At 43.1% G+C, this 18,418-nt stretch overlaps 1 protein-coding gene across 5 annotated transcripts in view; it reads right to left on the minus strand.

The window, feature by feature from the left end:
- Positions 1-18,418, minus strand: part of MFSD11 (major facilitator superfamily domain containing 11) — a 39,872-nt gene that overhangs the window by 14,291 nt on the left and 7,163 nt on the right. For all 5 annotated transcript variants that reach the window (XM_077327667.1, XM_077327666.1, XM_077327669.1 and 2 more), the window contains exons 3-8: positions 17,531-17,586; positions 15,365-15,472; positions 13,495-13,574; positions 8,803-8,899; positions 5,921-5,979; positions 1,908-2,052 (exon numbers count right to left, since the gene is read on the minus strand). In XM_077327667.1, the coding sequence (XP_077183782.1) occupies positions 1,908-2,052; positions 5,921-5,979; positions 8,803-8,899; positions 13,495-13,574; positions 15,365-15,472; positions 17,531-17,586 (545 nt within the window). The remainder of the gene's footprint in view (positions 1-1,907; positions 2,053-5,920; positions 5,980-8,802; positions 8,900-13,494; positions 13,575-15,364; positions 15,473-17,530; positions 17,587-18,418) is intronic.

Here is an 18,418-nt window from a genome sequence, read left to right on the forward strand (position 1 = left end):
TTGCTCTGCAGGTTTGAATATGTTGATGATCCTTGGCCCCCAGGAAGTCCACTTGACCTTGGCCACTGCCAAGTGGAATGAGCTCCCAGAAGAGCTGAGGACCCTGCTGGAACTAGGTCAGTTCCGCAGGCCCTGCAAGATGGGAAGGAGGGTAGGTTAGGGTAGTGTTGGTTAGAAGATGTGCATTACTGTTTTATTTTGTGTTTTTACTGATGTTAGCCGCTGCAAGACAGCAGGTCCGGGAGTAGCAGCATATAATTAAAAATAAATTATAAAATCAACGGGGTAGACATGGTGTGCGTGACTGAGACCTAGGTGAGAGAAGGTGAAACAAGCACCTTGAAAGAACTAGCCTAGCCCCCCCCCCCCCCGTTTTGGTCCTTCATCAGTCCTAGACCTTGGGGCGGGGGGAGGGTGGGGTGGCAATATTTGTCCAGGAGGCTTACTCCTCCAGGACACTCCCTGTGCCAAAAATCTCAGGCACTGTATGTGTTGTCTTGGGGTAAGACTTGGTGCACTGTCTGCCTAAGGACTCACTAAATGTCCTGTTGGAGATACTAGAGGCAGGGGCCTCCTGGGCACGGCAGTACCCCAAACTAATATTTCCAGGAGACTTCAATGTTCACACGGATCTAACATCCTCTGGACATGGCCCAGAATCAGTGTCATCTGTCACAACACTGGAGCTTTCACAAGTTGTTGCCAGCCCTACTCACCAAGGAGGCCATACCCTGAACCTGATCTTTGGGGCAGGTGGGGATATGCCAATGATGGCAGTTAATTCCATCCCATGGTCAGACCACAATGCCCTGAAGGCTCGGCTTTGTCTACCTCCTCTTCCCTGTTTAGGCAGAGGGCGTATTTTACCTGCCCACAGAAACGTATGGATCCATAATTCTGGGCCTGCCGTACCTGAGGAACTGCCTAACTGACTATACCCCCTGAACAGTACTTTGCTTGGTCAGTTCAAACTAGCAGTTGATCCGTGCCCCTACAGAAGTATGTCTAGCCTAAACCAGGTTCAGGGCCTTTTCTGTCCTGGCCACTACCTTGTGGAATGAGCTCCCTGAAAAGCTGCTGGCCCTACGGTTCCATAGGGCCAGTAAATGATCAATCAAGCCCTCCATAAGAACAACCCACCCCTTAGGAAGGGGGGATACAGAATTTTTTTTTAGCTGATGCGAGTTTGAGGTAATTTTAATTGCTTTTATCTATTTTAATTATTTAAATTATTATGTGTTTAAAATGATGTGAACTGCCTGAGCATGTAAATACTGGGAGGGGCGGTATAGAAATTTAATTATATATACTATCAAATCAGCCACTAGAGAGAGTAGAACAGAGAAATAACCCCAATTACACAGTTAGCTACAACTGAGGAAAATGGAAATGTGGAAAAGCCTAGGGTGAGAGGGGATGTGAAACTGTTCCAAGGTCACCCAGCAGACATTGTGGTTAATGAGGCGCTGGACCAAGAGAACTTTCTTTACTTCTAGACCTAGTTCAACACTCTCACCACTATGCCACACTGTTTCTCACCACTCTGATGTGGTCCAAGCACAGGTTTACCTTGCTAACTTGCATCATGAAGCTATAATTACATATCATTTAGTAAAGATTTGGTGCTGCTAACAGAAAGGCACTTTCACCCAAATGAAATTGCATTGTCCTAAGGTAGATTCATTGCTACTTCTATTATAGAAAGATTACTTCAGGCACATACTTTTACCCTGAGCACTGGTGAAAGGAGCAACCTTTCCAAAGATTAATAGAAAAATACAATTATTCCTGCATTCCTCTGGGGACAACTAAATATCATTTGCCTTCTCACTTCAACAAACCGTGGTTAAACTAGGAGCATGTGATCTAGCAGGAGAATGTACTGTATGTATCTATATTACACCTACATTGGTTCCACAAGGTTATCAGCACTTCCTGTTATATCTCCTTCTTCTGTATTTGATTCCTGTGGATTCCTGATGAGAAAGAACAGAACGGTGCCTACAAGACTGATCACTGTCAGAGCAATGAAGACGGTCCTGCGGTCACTCTCTTGGGGGAGAAAAACATTAATGAGTTACTCCTTAACAAACAACAGTTAAGCATAAATATTAGCCAAAACAGCCAGAAAAATATTTCATTGAAGCATTAATAGTCATTTTGAAGACTGTCTACTGCACATAGTAATAAGGTCCCCAATCAAGGAAATGTTAACTAACAACATTGACATAAGAGGACTCATTTGCTTTTAGAAGAATTAAAATAGTAGTATATGGTAGGCATGAACAAAAGAGAGGTATGAGAAGAGATGCAGAGCTGTGCAAAGCTTATTATTGACAGTGTGTCTAAATGTCTACTAGGTGCTTTTAGAAAATAATCTGACAATGAGCAGTGTTTTTAATTGACTATGCATACATCACAGGATTATGATCTTCAAACTTTCCAGACCTGAGATATACCTTTAACCTCTTGATTGCACCATGGGGTCCACTGAGCCAGAAGCATGTGACAACTCAGTCACATGAGAAGTAGGAAGAAGAGCTAAAACCATAAGCCATAGACCAATAGAGCTGGGGTCAAAGAACATAAGCTGAGCACTGGGAGATATCCCATAGTAAAGGTCAAGTCCAAAGTCATAGCCAGAGAGGATTCCTATCTGCTGCTGTGATCTGGCCTCTATATCCCACTACTTTTCTCAAAAAGTGCCAAAAGAGGAAAGAGGCACAACACCCATGTTTTCTATTTATTATTTTATTTTTTATTATTATTATTATTAGATGTTTACCCCACCATTCTCAGACATGCATTTGCACCAGAAGCTGGTCTTTCTAAGAAGCCAAAAAATTCTATAGGAGCTTGTTACCCAGCAGGTGGGGCTATGATACTATTGTGAACTATGAAAAAGGCATAAGAAGTATATATATTATCCAATATTTATTCTTGCCGTTATTATTATTGTTGTTATTGTTATTATTACCTTTGTTATGTTGCAATATTATGTACTTGTGGTAGACTTCCCGTAATATTGTCTGTGTTACACATTTATAATATGGTCAGTATGGCTAGTATAACTTATTTGGTGAAACTATAGTCAATTCTATAAATCTGAAATTGACTAATATTTAAAGGTAAAGGTAAAGGTATCCCCTGTGCAAGCACCGAGTCATGTCTGACCCTTGGGGTGACGCCCTCCAGCGTTTTCATGGCAGACTCAATACGGGGTGGTTTGCCAGTGCCTTCCCCAGTCATCACCGTTTACCCCCCAGCAAGCTGGGTACTCATTTTACCGACCTCGGAAGGATGGAAGGCTGAGTCAACCTTGAGCCGGCTGCTGGGATTGAACTCCCAACCTCATGGACAAAGCTTTCAGACGGCTGCCTTACCACTCTGCGCCACAAGAGGCTCTGACTAATATTTACACATAGATAAATATTCTTTGAAGGAGAAAAAAACCATTCTGTTGTCAGGAAATGCAGATACATATATTGCAGGCACCAACCACCTCAAGAAAGGAATGTGCTGTTGTGAAGTATAAAATGGACGCTGTGTTTTCTAAGGTGGTACCTACCACTTTGAGGTTTTGTAAGCACTTGCATTAAAGTGTAAACGTTTAAAAATACTCAAAAGCCACTTTGAGACACTCTTCTTCTACCTCTAGAGTTCTCCAATAAACATGTCCGATGGCAAACAGAATCAGACTAATCCAGAGCTAATGGAGAGATGGGCTAAATGAAGGCTGCCTCCTAGGACCTCTATGGGACATACTTTGAATTATTCACCTGTTACAATTCTTTTTTCAACTTCTGAACAGTAATTGCATCTAAACCAGGCACCCTTTAACTACATGGAATGAAATAAATGTTTGTGGTTGAGATACACAACCTGCTGGATCTTCTAGCATTTAGCCCTGAAGGTCATTTGAAGTTCTGGCTTATGCATCTCAATTAATAAAGAAGCACTGCACTAAAATAGATTAAAATCATTAATGCTTTCCTGTGGATATTTAACTGACAGTAATGAAAATACTTTGGGGGTTCCAATCTTATCAGTGCTTTTTAAGTCTACGGAGACATGCAACAAAGAAGTGGAGAATGGGAAAGCACAGTTAAATGAAGAAAGATAATGAAAAGGCTCTAATGAACTGGCATAGTATGGTAGCAAAGGAGATGGGATATCTTTGACATTTAGCATTGAAAAGGACTGCAATGATAGTATAGGAATATTCAGCTCATAAGCAATTTTTCCTCTTTCTCCAGTAGCAAGAAGAAAGCTACCATTGGCACAAGAAACTGAAGGACTCATGTTCATTACTGATGTTAAGAATAGGGATGGGCATGAACTGGAACATGAGCCAAAATTCATTACAGATTTGGTACAATTTGTACCCCCTGAACCAAGGTTTAGAGGAAGTGCCTCTCCCAAACATTTTTCAGACTTCTGTCCAGTTTGAGTTTTGGGGCCATTTAAGCCTAGCAGCCAAACAGGGCAGTCTGCTTGTCAGCTATTAGATTTAAATGGTGGCCCATTTTGTCCCTCCCCTCCAAGTGGGGGAAAGCAGAACGGACCACTGAAATGGCTAGCAGCCATTTCACCAATTTGTTTTGCTTCCCCCCCATTTTTAAGTGGTAGGGAACAAAATCTATCCGTGAAATGACTGCCAGATTTAAAGCTGACAGTTTGGCAGTTCTGCCCATCAGCTGTTTGGCAGCCATTTAAGTCACAGAGGGGTAGCAAAATGGACCACTGAAGCCCATCTCACTTCCTACTACTTCAAAGCAGGGTAGCAAAACTGAAGGTTTAATGGCTGGCAGCCATTTGAACCTTACAACTGATGAGCGGACACACCAACTTGCTAGGTTTAAATTGCTGGCAGCCATTTCAGCAGTCCATTTTGCTCCCCCTTGCTTCTAAGCGGGGAGAAACAAAACAGATTCCATGTGCATCAAACCACTGAAGGTCTGCTCTGCCATGAAAATCTATAATAATTCTGGTTCTTGCTAAGACCTAGTTATATCCTACCCCAGGGGTCGTCAAACTGCGGCCCTCCAGATGTCCATGGACTGCAATCCCCATGATCCCCTGCCAGCAAATGCTGGCAGGGGATCATGGGGATTGTAGTCCATGGACATCTGGAGGGCCGCAGTTTGACTACCCCTGCCCTACCCAGTTATAGTCCACCTATCTGTTCCTTTAAATACAAGTATTCACTTTGATTTACATTGCACCATTAAAGCTTGAGCCATCTCTCTTCTTATTTTAACCCGCATTATTTTTGTTTTTGAATGACAACCCAAAAATGCTTAAATAAACTTGCCTTAGCTTAGCTGTAGCATGTGAGAGAAAGCACCAGAAGTCAATGAAAAACTAGAAGTAAATTTTGAAGAGGGGTTTGAAAGACAATAGTGGAAGGCACAGGAAGGCAAGAACTCAAGGAAAGGCCAAGGCCTGGGAGAGAGAAAACTAACCACCAGCTAAGTATTTACCAAATATAATAATTTCAAATTGAACTTTAAAGATACATATGGATATGCTCAAGATGGAATCCCAAAATAGGTGGCTTGAATTCCACCTAGAATTTCTGCAGGCAGACAGAAGACAGGTGAATTTCACCAATTCCTCTCTCCCGTGAGAGGCCCAAATGTCCACCTGAAATGCTGTTCCTGAGGGATGGGGGACCCCAAAAACAATTTAGGAATGGACCACAGGACTCTTGCAGGACAGGGGAACTGGTGGAAATCTCTCCCCACCCCTGGCTATAAAAGTTCTAGGTGGGATCTGTCAAGAGTCCTGGAAGAAATTGCCAACAGCATTACAATTACAACAATGCATCCATGCATCACTTCTGCTTTGAAAAATGTCCTCTGATTATTCCATCACCCATCTTCCCCCCTCAAAATAATATCTTATAAGCAACACCAACCTGTTATATGGGTCTTCCCTTGCCAGGCAAAGTATATATACAGATTGCCAAAAAACAAGCTATGGAAAAAATAGCAATTCCAGTGTTAATAATAGTAATAAAAATAATCTCAAAGAGACTTCATAAAAAATAATTAATCCTGCTAAGAGATTGATGTTTTTCTCACATTATAAATGCCTTGGGGAAAATAAACATAATGTTAAACCTAGTAGATGCTCTGGCTAGATGGAAGCCCACAACATCCATGTGTTATAAAAAAAAAATAGTCACATAAGCATCTGCTTGGTCCATTTGTTAGATCATTTCAGTTTGCTCTCACTGTCTCAAGTTCTTGGAGTTGTGAAGGCCACCACATGTAAACTGGATCCTTGACCTTCCTGGCTGATTAAATCTTACCAGGAGGTTCTCAGGACTCTCTGGCCAGGATTACTCACATCTCCCTAATGCAGGAAATTTATTCCAAAAGGTCAGTGATAAGTTCTCTGCTAAAGAAATAATCTTTAAATAAAAATGATCTGGCCATCTACAGGTCAGTGACCAAACTTCCATGTTAGGGGAATAAGGCATATATGAATGCCTCTTCAAGCCTGGCTACGGCTCAGAGACATCCTTGGTAAATTCTGGTGAAAGATCTGTATTTAGAGGTGTCAAACAGGGAACCTCTGAATTTAAGATCCAAAAAATCTCAACCCATAAGGAAGCTCGAACTTGACTAGGCAGGTAAATCACTGAGAGGCTATAACGATGATGTTAAGAAGGTTTGCTAAGTTGTGATTAAACTGGATGGAGTCAGTTACTGGATAACCTTCTAGTAATTATCCATAAACAGGTTAAGTAATTTGTGCATAAACTGGTGAGGATTCACTCCTGGGGCTGTTTCTGCATGAATGTCTGGAAAACTGGAGAACCTTTATTATTTTGTGCATAAAATAATAATTAGATTAGGAACTGCTGCTTGAGGCAATATGCAAATAGACTGGAGGAGGCTGGAGCAGGAGTGTAAGGAATTGCTAAATATTGCTGAATTTTTTCCTTTACAAGTACAATGTTTTCTCCAAGATGTAGTCGGGACACACAGGGAAGACAGTTACAGGGTGTTACTGAACTCTGACCTGCCTATTGTAAGCAACAGAAACCGTCTTCTTTTCAAAAGAACTATCTGGCCAATGTGAACTTTCAGCAATTGAGGAAAGGGAGAAGCCTAGAGAATACCACCCAAGCTTATTCTTATACTCAATGCCACTAAAACAATGATAGATACAACTGAGGGTGCCTGCCATCCTCCTTGCCATCCCTAAGAAGTTCAGACATGTTTTCTGCCTCTGAAGCAACTAGCTAGCCACCCAGCAGCTTCAGCCTCTTAATTCCCAAGGTTGAGGTAACATGATCTTGCATGCTTTTCCTTGATTGGTTGTTGCTAGAATAGTGTGCTATTGTGCTTAATAAGCCATTTGATTCATAATTTTACAAGGTATATGCATGGCTGGTCTTGTTCTTGAATGATTCCTGAAAAAAACCTGAGGAATGGTGACCTACTCAGCAGGTTTAAGCACTGCTTAACAAGAGGATAGGTGAAATCCTTCCAACCATACTATTCTACTGGACTGTTTGGAACATGGTTAGGGTAATCTTGGGTGTAGTCATCATCTGGTTTTGGTCCTTTTTTCCAGTACCAAGAAGAAAGCTATCATTGGCATAGGCCAATCATTCCACTGGGACTGGGTTTCAGGGGGCCTCAAAGCTCAGTGCCAACCCCTGTACCTATGACAGGTCATCTATTGGGAACATCCAGTAGAAATCAGAAAAATATTTCTTTCATGATTGTGGAATAAGTATTAAATTTGTAATTTTACATCCATTTTTCTGTGGAGAAAACTGGAAACTTCTATATTTTTTTCTACTTTTCTATCTTTCTTCCTATTTTTTCTTGTAGTTTTTGTTCAATTTGATCTTTTTTTCTACTAAAAAATATCATTAATTTAAAAATCATTTTTTTTAATGTGAATGATACACAGCTATGCATCTCTATCTGCAGCTCCTTCTGTTCTGAAGCCGTCCTTGAATACACAGGTGAACAGGATGCAGGAGAGTGAGCTGCACTGAATCCAGGCAAGACAGAGATGGTCCTAGATCAGCAGTTCTCAACCTCCTTATGGCCCTGACCCCAACTGCATGCGCAGGTGCTTGGGGGCGTCCGTGTGCACACAAGCACAGGTGCACAGGGGGCAGGCATGCAGGCGCAAAACAATCTGGAGGCAGCGTGGAAGCAGCCATTGCCATGGCTCCACTGCTGCCACCACCACCCCTGCTGCTGCCACCTGCCACCACCCGCTACCACTGCTGTTAGCCGCCGCGGCCAGCAACCTGGCAACCCTGTGGAAGGGGCCAGCTAACCCACATGGGGTCAGGACCCCAAGGTTGAGAACCACTGTCCTAGATGGAAAGGGAGGAATGACATGACTCATTGAATGGAATTACGGTATTGGATTCAGACAAAGAGAAAGGATTTAGAATTAAGGAATTTTTTGACAGGAGCTTTTGCCAGGATTTTTGTTTAATTATATGCACTTATGTTTTGTAAAAAGATGTCTCCACTGAACAAATTAGACTGATCCACTCTTCTGTAACCTTCATGCAGGATTACCGTAATGTTCTTTATGTGGAACTACCCTTGAAGACAGACTAGAAGCAGCATTCTACTATATAGTCAGTGTCTGTGCATGCCTTATATATATTGTGTGCTTATGCTTATTTCTCAGGATAGTAGGAGGACAGCATATAAATACTTCAGATTTAAAACAGACAAAAGCCATTCTTATATTGACAAAGAACACTAATGAGTACAAAGTGTAAGGAACTAAACAAAACAGTTTATCCCTTACCTAGATTGCAATAATGCCCAGAAGATTCCACTGTTTCTGCCAATTGTGTTTTCATTGGAATTTATTGTCAGACAGTTTCCCTGGGCAGTCCACAATACTGAAATTTAATCAGAATAGTGATCGGTAAGGGAAGAAAATCATGTAGGGCTTGCTCACACAGGATGTTAATCATACCACATAATATATGCAAGCATCAGCAAGGATAGTTAGTTAGAACTGTACTTCCAAAACAAATCTTAGACTTGCTTTTAGCAAGAAAGCCCATTCCCAACCAGGAATACAATGGACACTAGGATCCAGGGGACACCGGCAGGCACATCTCTCTCTCTCTCTCTCTCTCTCTCTCTCTCTCCCTCCCTCCCTTGCAGCAGGGGCCACAGGAGGTAATCAGAGCTGTTTGTAGCAGGGACTGAGGGCTCGTTTGCACGGCTCTGTGCGTGCGTCTCTCTCTCTCTCTCTCTCTCTCTCTCCCTTGCAGCAGCAGCCATAGCAGGTAATGAAGGCTCGTTAGTGGTTTGGCAGGGCTCTCTGTATCTCTCTCTCTCAGGTGTCTGAGAGCAAAGTGGCTAGTGTCCAGGGAGGGAGGTTGGGAGCTGTGGGTGCAGGGCCAATCAGGGTGCCGCCAGCAAAGCTGGCGGTACCCTGATTGGCCCTATTCCAACTTGGACACCCCGGACCATTCCACCCCCCAGGCTGTTTCACAAATATTAAGAGGAGGAACAATGGATAAGTATATGCACCTATGATTTCTAAAGTGTTCACGTAAATATTTAACTGAATATGACAAAGTAATATTTTAAAATATGCCATAAAAGTACATATTAGACAGAAAGCGGGGATTGGCTTCAACTCCCCACTGAACTGTGTCCCTGTTAACAAGCCCAGGCTTATTGCTCAGCACCTAGATAGGGCTGCCATGCCTCTGCCAACCCTCAAGATCTTTTTGGGGTCAGGCACAAGAAGGGGGAAGTAGCAAACAAGATTCCATCAAGAAGTGACACCACTAATTTCTAGCAATCCTCAAAACTCTATGGTAAAACCAAAGTGTTTCTGGGACATACTAGGGCATTGTGCCATTACTTCCAAGTGAAACCCAGAAATGATGGTACAATGTCAATTGACCTCACCACCTCCCTCCTTTTTCTCCTGCCATTCATTCAATCAGCAGGAAGGGTCAGGCAGTGGTACCAGACCTCCAACTAGACCAGGTAAGCTGGCAACCCTACCAGGCCATTTCTTCCTTCCCCACAGGCATTCAAGCACTTCCTACAGATTCTCTGGTTCTTCTTTGATATTTCCCCAATCTGTTTTGCTGTGAAGTTTTAAGGGAATCATAGCAAAGTCTTTGGGGCTACTTCTTTCCCCCACTACTGGGGTGCAACCTCTATTGAAGAAACCAGCTCTGGATCTACAGGACCCCACAAACTACTGCCCTGTAGCACACTTAGCATTTCTGAGGAAAGCAGTGGAACAGGCATCTGTGGACCACTTAAAGGAGTACCTATAGGAAGCTTCAGTACTGGGTCCATTCCATTGGAGACACAATTTGGCCCATGGGGTAGAAATGACACTGGTTGCTTTGACAGATGACCTCCAAAGACAGCTGGACCAAGGCTGGTTGGCACTGCTGGTACTGATAGACCTTACCCACAGCACTCAGCTTAGTAGACTATGAACTTTTAGCTCACTACCACACTGACACAGGGGGTTTGGGGGTCAGGCTTCTAATGGCTGGTCACCTTTCTCCATGGTCAGAGGGCTGCAATCAGGTAAGAGCATTTTCAACATTTCAAACTCCACTGTGAGCTCTCACTAGGTGCGGTTCTCTCTCCCAATCTATTCAACATCTTTAAGCGCCCCCTAGGCCAGCTTTTCCAGAGATACGGGCTGGGTTGTCATCAATATGAGCAGCTCTATCAGCTCATGAATGGCCAGCCAACAAAATCCCCTGATTCTCTAGCCAAATGCCTGGAGGCCATTAGGGAGTGGCTCCAGCAGACCCACCTGAAGCTCAATCCTCTGATGCTGGAGGTCCTCTGGCTAGGAAGGAACAGTCCAGGGAAGGAAGCACTTCTCCATTATCTTGACTGCATCTTCAGACTACACAGATGGTCAGGAACCTGGGTGTGACCTTCAATGCCTCCCTTACTATGGAGGCACAGGTCACCAAAGGAGCATGCCATCTGCACCAGGCAGAGCTACTAGTGCCCTAACTGGCCCTAGAACACAGTAACTGTAACTCACTTTACATGGACCTTCCCTTATCCCTGACCTGGAAGCTACAGTTGGCCCAGAAGGCGGTTATACGGGTCCTTTCAAGGACCCCCTGGAAAGCACATATATGACCAGTTCTCCAACAGCTACACTGGCTGCCAACTGAATTCTGGATAAGGTTTAAGGTGCTGGTTCTAACCTTTAAAGCCTTATGTGGTCTGGGACCTACATCCTTGAGGGACTGCCTCTCTGAATACATCTCCTGGAGAGCTCCTCGCTCAGCAAATACCAACTTGCTGATGATCTCCGGCCCCAGAGCAGCACACTTGGCGTCAACCAGATCTGAGGCCTTTTCAGCCCTGGCTCTAACCTGGTGGAAGAGTTGCTGGCTAAAGTACACACTCTCATGGAGCTTCCTAAATTCTGGAGGGCTTGCAAGATGGCACTCTTCTCTCAGACATTTGGCTGAGGCCAAGGATCACCATCAAACTGGGTTCTCAGCCAGACCCTCCCACACACACCATCCTCCGCTTTGTGCCTGGTTGACAAAATGCAACCATCTTTAATTTCCAGGCACATAGAGAGAGCATGATTTAATGCATTTTAAAACCTAAATCCTATTGTATTGGTTTTTAATATATTGTGTAAGCTGCCCTGAGACCATGAGATGGGCGACCTATAAATCTAAATATAAACAAACAGGCAGTTGTTTATTTTTGTGCAATTATAACAATGTCTGTATCAGGTTCTTGAATTCCAGGCTTTCATTTTTTAAAGTAAATCTCTAGTTATTTTCATTATAGAGAGCCATATCTCTACAACAAAAACCACTAAATATTTTTAAAAATGAGGTAGTTTGATGGTTATAATGAGTCAAGTATGTTGCCATTTTTTAAAAAACTGAAAAAGCCCTAGTGGCATGGAGGGGTAGCCTCTCCTGGGGAATAGGGCAAGGAAATTTTAGGGCAGGGTTGCTAGCCAATGGCTGGTACACAGTGAGAGACTGGGGTCAGAGAGATGGTGGAGGTGCCACTGGAAAACTTGGAAGTGATGCCTGTTTAAATACAATTTCAAGATACAGTTTGGGGGAGTTAACATATTGTGTAGCAAAAGCAAGCCTTTCTGCTCACTGGGGGGATCAAGAGCAGCAAACTACAAACCAGTTTACTAAAGCCAAGAGATTAGCTTAAAAATCATTTGCTCAAGGAGTGAATTCTGAGATCTTTTTATTATTGTTGTTGTTATTATTGTTATTATTATTGTTGTTGTTGTTAGATTTATTTCCTGCCACTCCCTTGAGGCTTGTGGCGGGTAACAACATCCCAAAATCCCCATTAAAACCCCATTAAAACAATAATGTTACCAATATTATCGGCATGGCAAGAACGGCAGCTCAACTTCTCCCCCCTCCCACTACTAGTGGGGGGAGAGGAGGTCCTGATGATGTTTTGCTTCGGGTCCGAATCCCGAGTCCCCGGGGGGGGGGGGGGACGACATAGATCTATATTATCAGCCCCGGCCTCAACCATAAACCTGGCGGAAGAGCCCCGTTTTGCAGGCCCTGCAGAACATTGAAAGATCCCGCAGGGCCCGCAGCTCTCCCGGGAGCTCATTCCACCAGGTCGGGGCCAGGACCGAAAAGGCCCTGGCCCTGGTCGAGGCCAGGCGTGCTTCCCTAGGGCCGGGAACGACTTCCTTCCTGTTTTGAATACAAGTTGTGCGCAGTCACCCAATATTTCTCCTCATCCACACCAGCTAGAAAGTTTTGATTTTTTAAAAATTAAACCATGAAGCCTGACTCCTAAAAAAGTATAGTTTCTTATTTTGAAAGTATCTTTTCAGTTTTTTTTATAAGACAGAAGCCCCACCTGCCATATGAATCTCTAAAGTGGGGGGCCGTGAAGGCCATAGTACCGGGCCACCAGCGGCCGCACCTGCCTCCCCCCCCCCGCAGCGAGAGGGGGGGAAAGAGGCAGGCGTGGCTGCCGGAACGCCAGCGACACAAACATGCACGCGCGGAGCTGCCGCGCACACGTGTTTGCGCCCCCTGCTGGCAAAAATGCGCACGCGCAGCAATGCTGCGCATGCGTGTTTGCGCCACCTAGTGGCGAAAACGTGCACGCGCGGCAGCTCTATGCATGTGCATTAGCGCCACCTAGTTGCGAAAACGTGCATGCACAGCAACTGCGAGTGCGCGTTTACGTGCAGCTGCAGCGGCCGGGCCGCCGGCTCTCTCCCACCCTCAGAGGCGGTCCCCGACTACAAGAAGGTTGGGGACCGCTACTCTAAAGGATTTCAAAACCAATTTGTGACATGGGTCTGCCATTCAAATGGAAACAAAGACTTTAAAACACCCAGGACACACAATTTGGCCCCCTTTAGATCCCAGCCTACTTTGCAAACTTCTTCATCAAGTGCCGAAAGCCCTCAGAAAGATACAAAAGGAAGTATGATATACAAAATGAAATCAAGACTTACTAGCAGCTGCTATGCCAAGGAAAACAGAGGCTGTGTAGAAGCTCCATGAATAAGGTTCAATAAAGACAGCAATATATATGCTGAAACAGAATAATGCAGAGTGGTTCAGTTTTAACATGCACTATATCATGCCTGTTATATTTTTTTCATATTAGCTGTACAGTTAAGCTATCTAAACCAGCATTTCTCACAGTGAACTTTGATTACTGGGGGTGGAGGGTGGAGGTGGACTCTGAGGATCTACTTGTCCTTTGTAAGGATGAAAGGCAGTACTTACTCATACTATTCAACCAACATGAAAAGGGAGCCCTATCCGTTTCCTACAAATTGGGGCAGGGACTCTCCATGTCAGGGAAGGACTCAGCTTTCCCTTCTTTTGAAGGGGGAAACCTCACAGAATTCTAACATCCTGAAATCACCTAGCTTCCAGATCACCTCAAAACACTGTAAAGAGAACACGCTGATTGGTTGCTGGGAAAAAAATAGCTCAGGTTGCAGAAACCAGTTGTTTGAAATGCATTACATAAATACAGAGTTCATGTAATCATCAAAGTTACGTTCAGTATAAAATTAAACAGAAATGCTTTTCTAATGCAAATGAATGGGCATCAAAAAGCAAAGGATTTCAGCATGCATAGATAGTAATAGCAAAAGGCAAAAGGCATTTTCAACTGACTATCAGAGTTCAGGACAACTCTATATAATGTGGATCTCTTTATGTTTTGTTAACAGCTCTGAATGTTCCTTCCCACCCCTGTACAGATGGCCTCTGGATAGAAATGATTAACCAAAAAGGCAGTTTCTTGATGTCCCCAGTGCAAAGTCTCTTCCAACCAAGGAATGAGATTAATAAAAACTAAGTCAGGGCTGTTTCAGTTCACCTTCCCTCTCGGCCCAGACCTTTTAGGCAGGCCAAGCACAACCATTTTTCTTTAATTTGCTTTTCAAGAGTAACTGCTTTGGATCCTACGGAATTGTTCTGAGCATGTAAGAGGATGGAGGCCTCCATGGAACATGCAAGGCATCCCACATACTCTTTGGAAAGGGGCTTGCCAGTGCATAGCAAGTGCCAGCTAGACAGAAGGAGCTAATGCTGGGGCACTATGCAACTGTATTGTAAAAAATTTAAAAAGAGGGCATTGGTCGCTAATGTTTGAGAAGCACAGGCCTAAATCAATGTCTCATTTCCAATCACATGCAAAAAGAATACGAATTGTTAATTTGAAACAAAAGGTTTTCAAATCTTCAAAACACTTGGAATGACACACTGTCTCAAGCTAACTATCAGTATTCTGTTTCATACATATTCCATGTATCTTGCTAGAAGCTGAAAGTAGCATTTTGTCTTCACAATAATCCTGCAATGTAAATTTAAGCTGAGAGCAAATACTTATCCAAGGCCCCATAATTGCACAGGGACCTGGGTTTTCTAGGCCCAAGGCCAATGCTCTAAACACTACCTGTATGTTTGTGTTCTGTCTCTGTCTCTCTCTGTGTACCCCTCCGCTTTTCTAGACTGTGAATTTTTATCTCATCTTTCTTCCAAGAAGCTCACAGCAGTGTATACAATTTTCTATTTTCTCACAACAATCATGAAATAAGGACTAACCCAAGGTCACCTAGCAAGATTTCTGGGACAGCAGGGGTCTTTGGCTGAAATCCTTGGTCTTTCATTCCCAAACCAGCTATAATAAAAAAAAAAAATTCTATGCTTTAGGGGGTGAATGGCTTAAATTCTGCAACATGACCAATGGAAAAGCAATACCAGTGACTCTGCAAATATTATTGTGTTCAAGGACATACCGTAGCTTCTAAATGTAGGAGGAAGAGGCAGAGGGGAAAAAACAAACCATTAAAAGGCTTCACTTACCTATAAAATATACCACTAAAAAACATAGAGAGCTGTGGCCCTGCAATTGCAACCACTGAAGGAGAAATAAGATTTGATGCTGAGAAGACGCCATAAATAATGGCCATGCTGCAAGAAAGGAAGCAGTTATGAATAAATATACGTAACATAAAATCCAGTATGCTTCTTGATGCTAATTTTAAACAGTGTCCTTTCAAAATATCTGAATTCATAAATGCTTAGGAGTGCAGTGTTAGTCTTGCCTTATTTGTCTTTCACTGATTAAAGTGTTGTGGGCATTCAGAGGTTTACAATGGTATACAGGTAACTGTGATACATGAACAAAAGTATATAATTTCCCCATTGCTGTAACGTTCACTGAGGAAGAGTGAAAACTCACGCCTTGAATAAATCTTTGTTGGTCTTAAAGGTGCCAGTGGACTCTGATTTTGTTTTGTTGTTCATCAATATAGAGCAGCAGCAACAGGATTTTCATACAGCTGTTTTCCCTGTAGTTTCTCTTCCCCATTTCCCAATAATGGCCACCAGCCTTTTTGCATTTCTTTTTCTAATAGGCAATTGAATGTCACTATAAGAATCTCTGCACCAAGTTCTGAGTTCCCAGTTTTAGTTCTTTCAAAAAGTACATTTCTATTCCCTTCTACTGCAGATATATAACAGGGAATGCATATATCTGAAATGACAGTAGATACTTTTTAAAATGGAAGCAGGGAATACAGAGACCTTGCTACAGATATTATTATAACATTATAAAAATATTCAGTTGCCAGTTTTAAAAAACTGCCTTCCCCTAAAAAAAAAAAACCTTTGGAAATAGGGTTAGTGTGCAATATAGGAGCATAAAAAATGGCTGCTGTATGGGAGGACCAGGAATATCTGCAATTTGCCACCATCCAGGTCTTCCCTTCCACTGGCTCTTTTTGAAATACTATATTGTCACTGCTTTGATTCATACTAGGGTTGACAGGAGTGGGTGGGTGGCATTCCTTATGCAATGACGTCGCTTCCGGTGTTATCTGGAAGTGGTGCAGGGAGTTGATGCTCCAGTATTCCACAGAGTTCTGGCTGAATGATAGATAGCAACTAATGCCTTGGTGTAACTTCCAAGTCATACCAATTGCACCTCCCCCATTTCACACAGGCATTTCCTATCCTCACGCAGCTGAGCAGTAGTAATGGGAGTTGGAAGAGGGAGATTCTCTAGCCTCTGAGGGAAACTGGCAGCCTGACTTTGCAAATATAGGCCCGTCTACCATCTTGTGCCAGCATGTATTCCTGAGAGATAACTGCTTCCCATCATCCTGAACTTTCATGGCAGCTTGACCTAGCCTCTTCAGAGTTCCAAATAAGATGGGAGGAAAGCCTGGTTTAAATCTTACAAACAGTTGATACATTCTAAATTTTAAGTGCACACATTAATTCTTTTTTAATGTTCAGATTTTTTCATTACTAGTTCATCCTATGGATGTAGAAAAGCACCATATAAACATATGTGTGGGCATGGCAATATGCTATAACTCTCCCAGCCGTCAGACAGTATCTCAGGCTCACTGACTTCTGTGGCATGAGTGTGTACACGTGCATGTGTGCATGCATACATGTGTGTGGCTTTGCAACCCACTTACCCCAGTGGTAAGGCTGTCAAATTCAATGTGCAGTGGTTGAGAACGGCAAAGTTTGCAGAGGGAGCATAACAGGGTTGCAATGCCATATAGCCCACCCTCCAAACCTGCTGTCTCCTCCAGAAAAGAGAACTGATCTTTGCTGTCTGGAGATGAGTTATAATTCCAGGCCCCATTTGGAGGTTGGCAATCCTACTCAATGGGAGTACACCAGTCTTAGGTCTATAACAATATATTTGTGTACTATAGTTTTCCGGGGCTAATCCCCTAAGTCCAAAACCAAAATGAATCCCATGGATCTGTTCTGCTATGGGGGGGGGGGGGTTCTTCCAGTGAAAGGAACCTTTCGATGACACAAGGCACTTAAGATGTTTTTCATCAGTATAAAGCTCACGACACTGGATTAAAGTGCATCCATTAGCAGAAGAACTTGTGGGATCTAGCCTATTCTTCCCATTTGACCAATTCTGGGTCAGATTTCATGCATATGTACAATGCAGCTCAACAGCAACAAAAAGAAAATAATACTATCAGTGTAAGGTACCTGGTATAGCCACTGCCATGAAACTCTGTGCTGTTTAAATTTGTGATAACAGTTTGCTGTGTAGAAAGAAAATTTTAAAAAGGTATTATTTGAACATTCTCCAGAAATCATTTCCAAAAGATAAAATTCCAGATACAAAACAAAACCAACAATCAAAATACACAGCTCAACAACAAGTTTGTTCATGCTAATTAAATTTCAAAGTAGTTAGATCGGTGCTACTGTTATGTCCCTTTCAAAGGTAGGAGGACTTGTCTTGCTACTAGGGCTTGAACAGATACAGGATATCATAACCTCATTCTGCTACAGAATGACCAAAGTCTGATACACAGCTGCTTTTGCATACTGTTATCTGAGCTCCCTGAATATTGTACGTGGGCCTATGTCTGTTGCCCAAACAGGTTTGCCACAAAATATAAATGAAGGCTAGGATGAGGTATATCCCTAGAAAGCACAGGTACCGGAGAGGTGCCCATATTTCCCTAGGAGCACTAGAAAAACTAGAGGACAACCCTCCCCCTCCACTGTCTATTTAGTAGCCAGGTATCTTGGATGAGGGTGGTTGAGGACAGGTAACCATATTTCACAAATGGATGTGTCATTGTAGATGGGGGGAAAGAGAGATGTAAAATGGAGCCTGCAAAACGGAGCTCTTCCGTCAGTCTATGGTTGAGGCCAGTGAGGCAAGGAAGATCTGACGGGCTCCCCCTCCAGTATTAAGAGCATATATTTATGAGTTTTGTGTTCCTCCTCGTGCCCCTATATTAGTTCCAGGTGGGGTTAGATGGGTTCTCCATTCGGTTTTTATTGTTGGAGTCTGACATGTATATGTACATTGTTATGCCCGGTATGGTTTTAATGGGATTTTTAATGGAGTTTTATTGCAGA

The sequence above is a fragment of the Paroedura picta genome, chromosome 3, assembly GCF_049243985.1.
Source record: "Paroedura picta isolate Pp20150507F chromosome 3, Ppicta_v3.0, whole genome shotgun sequence".
Lineage (NCBI taxonomy): Eukaryota > Metazoa > Chordata > Lepidosauria > Squamata > Gekkonidae > Paroedura > Paroedura picta.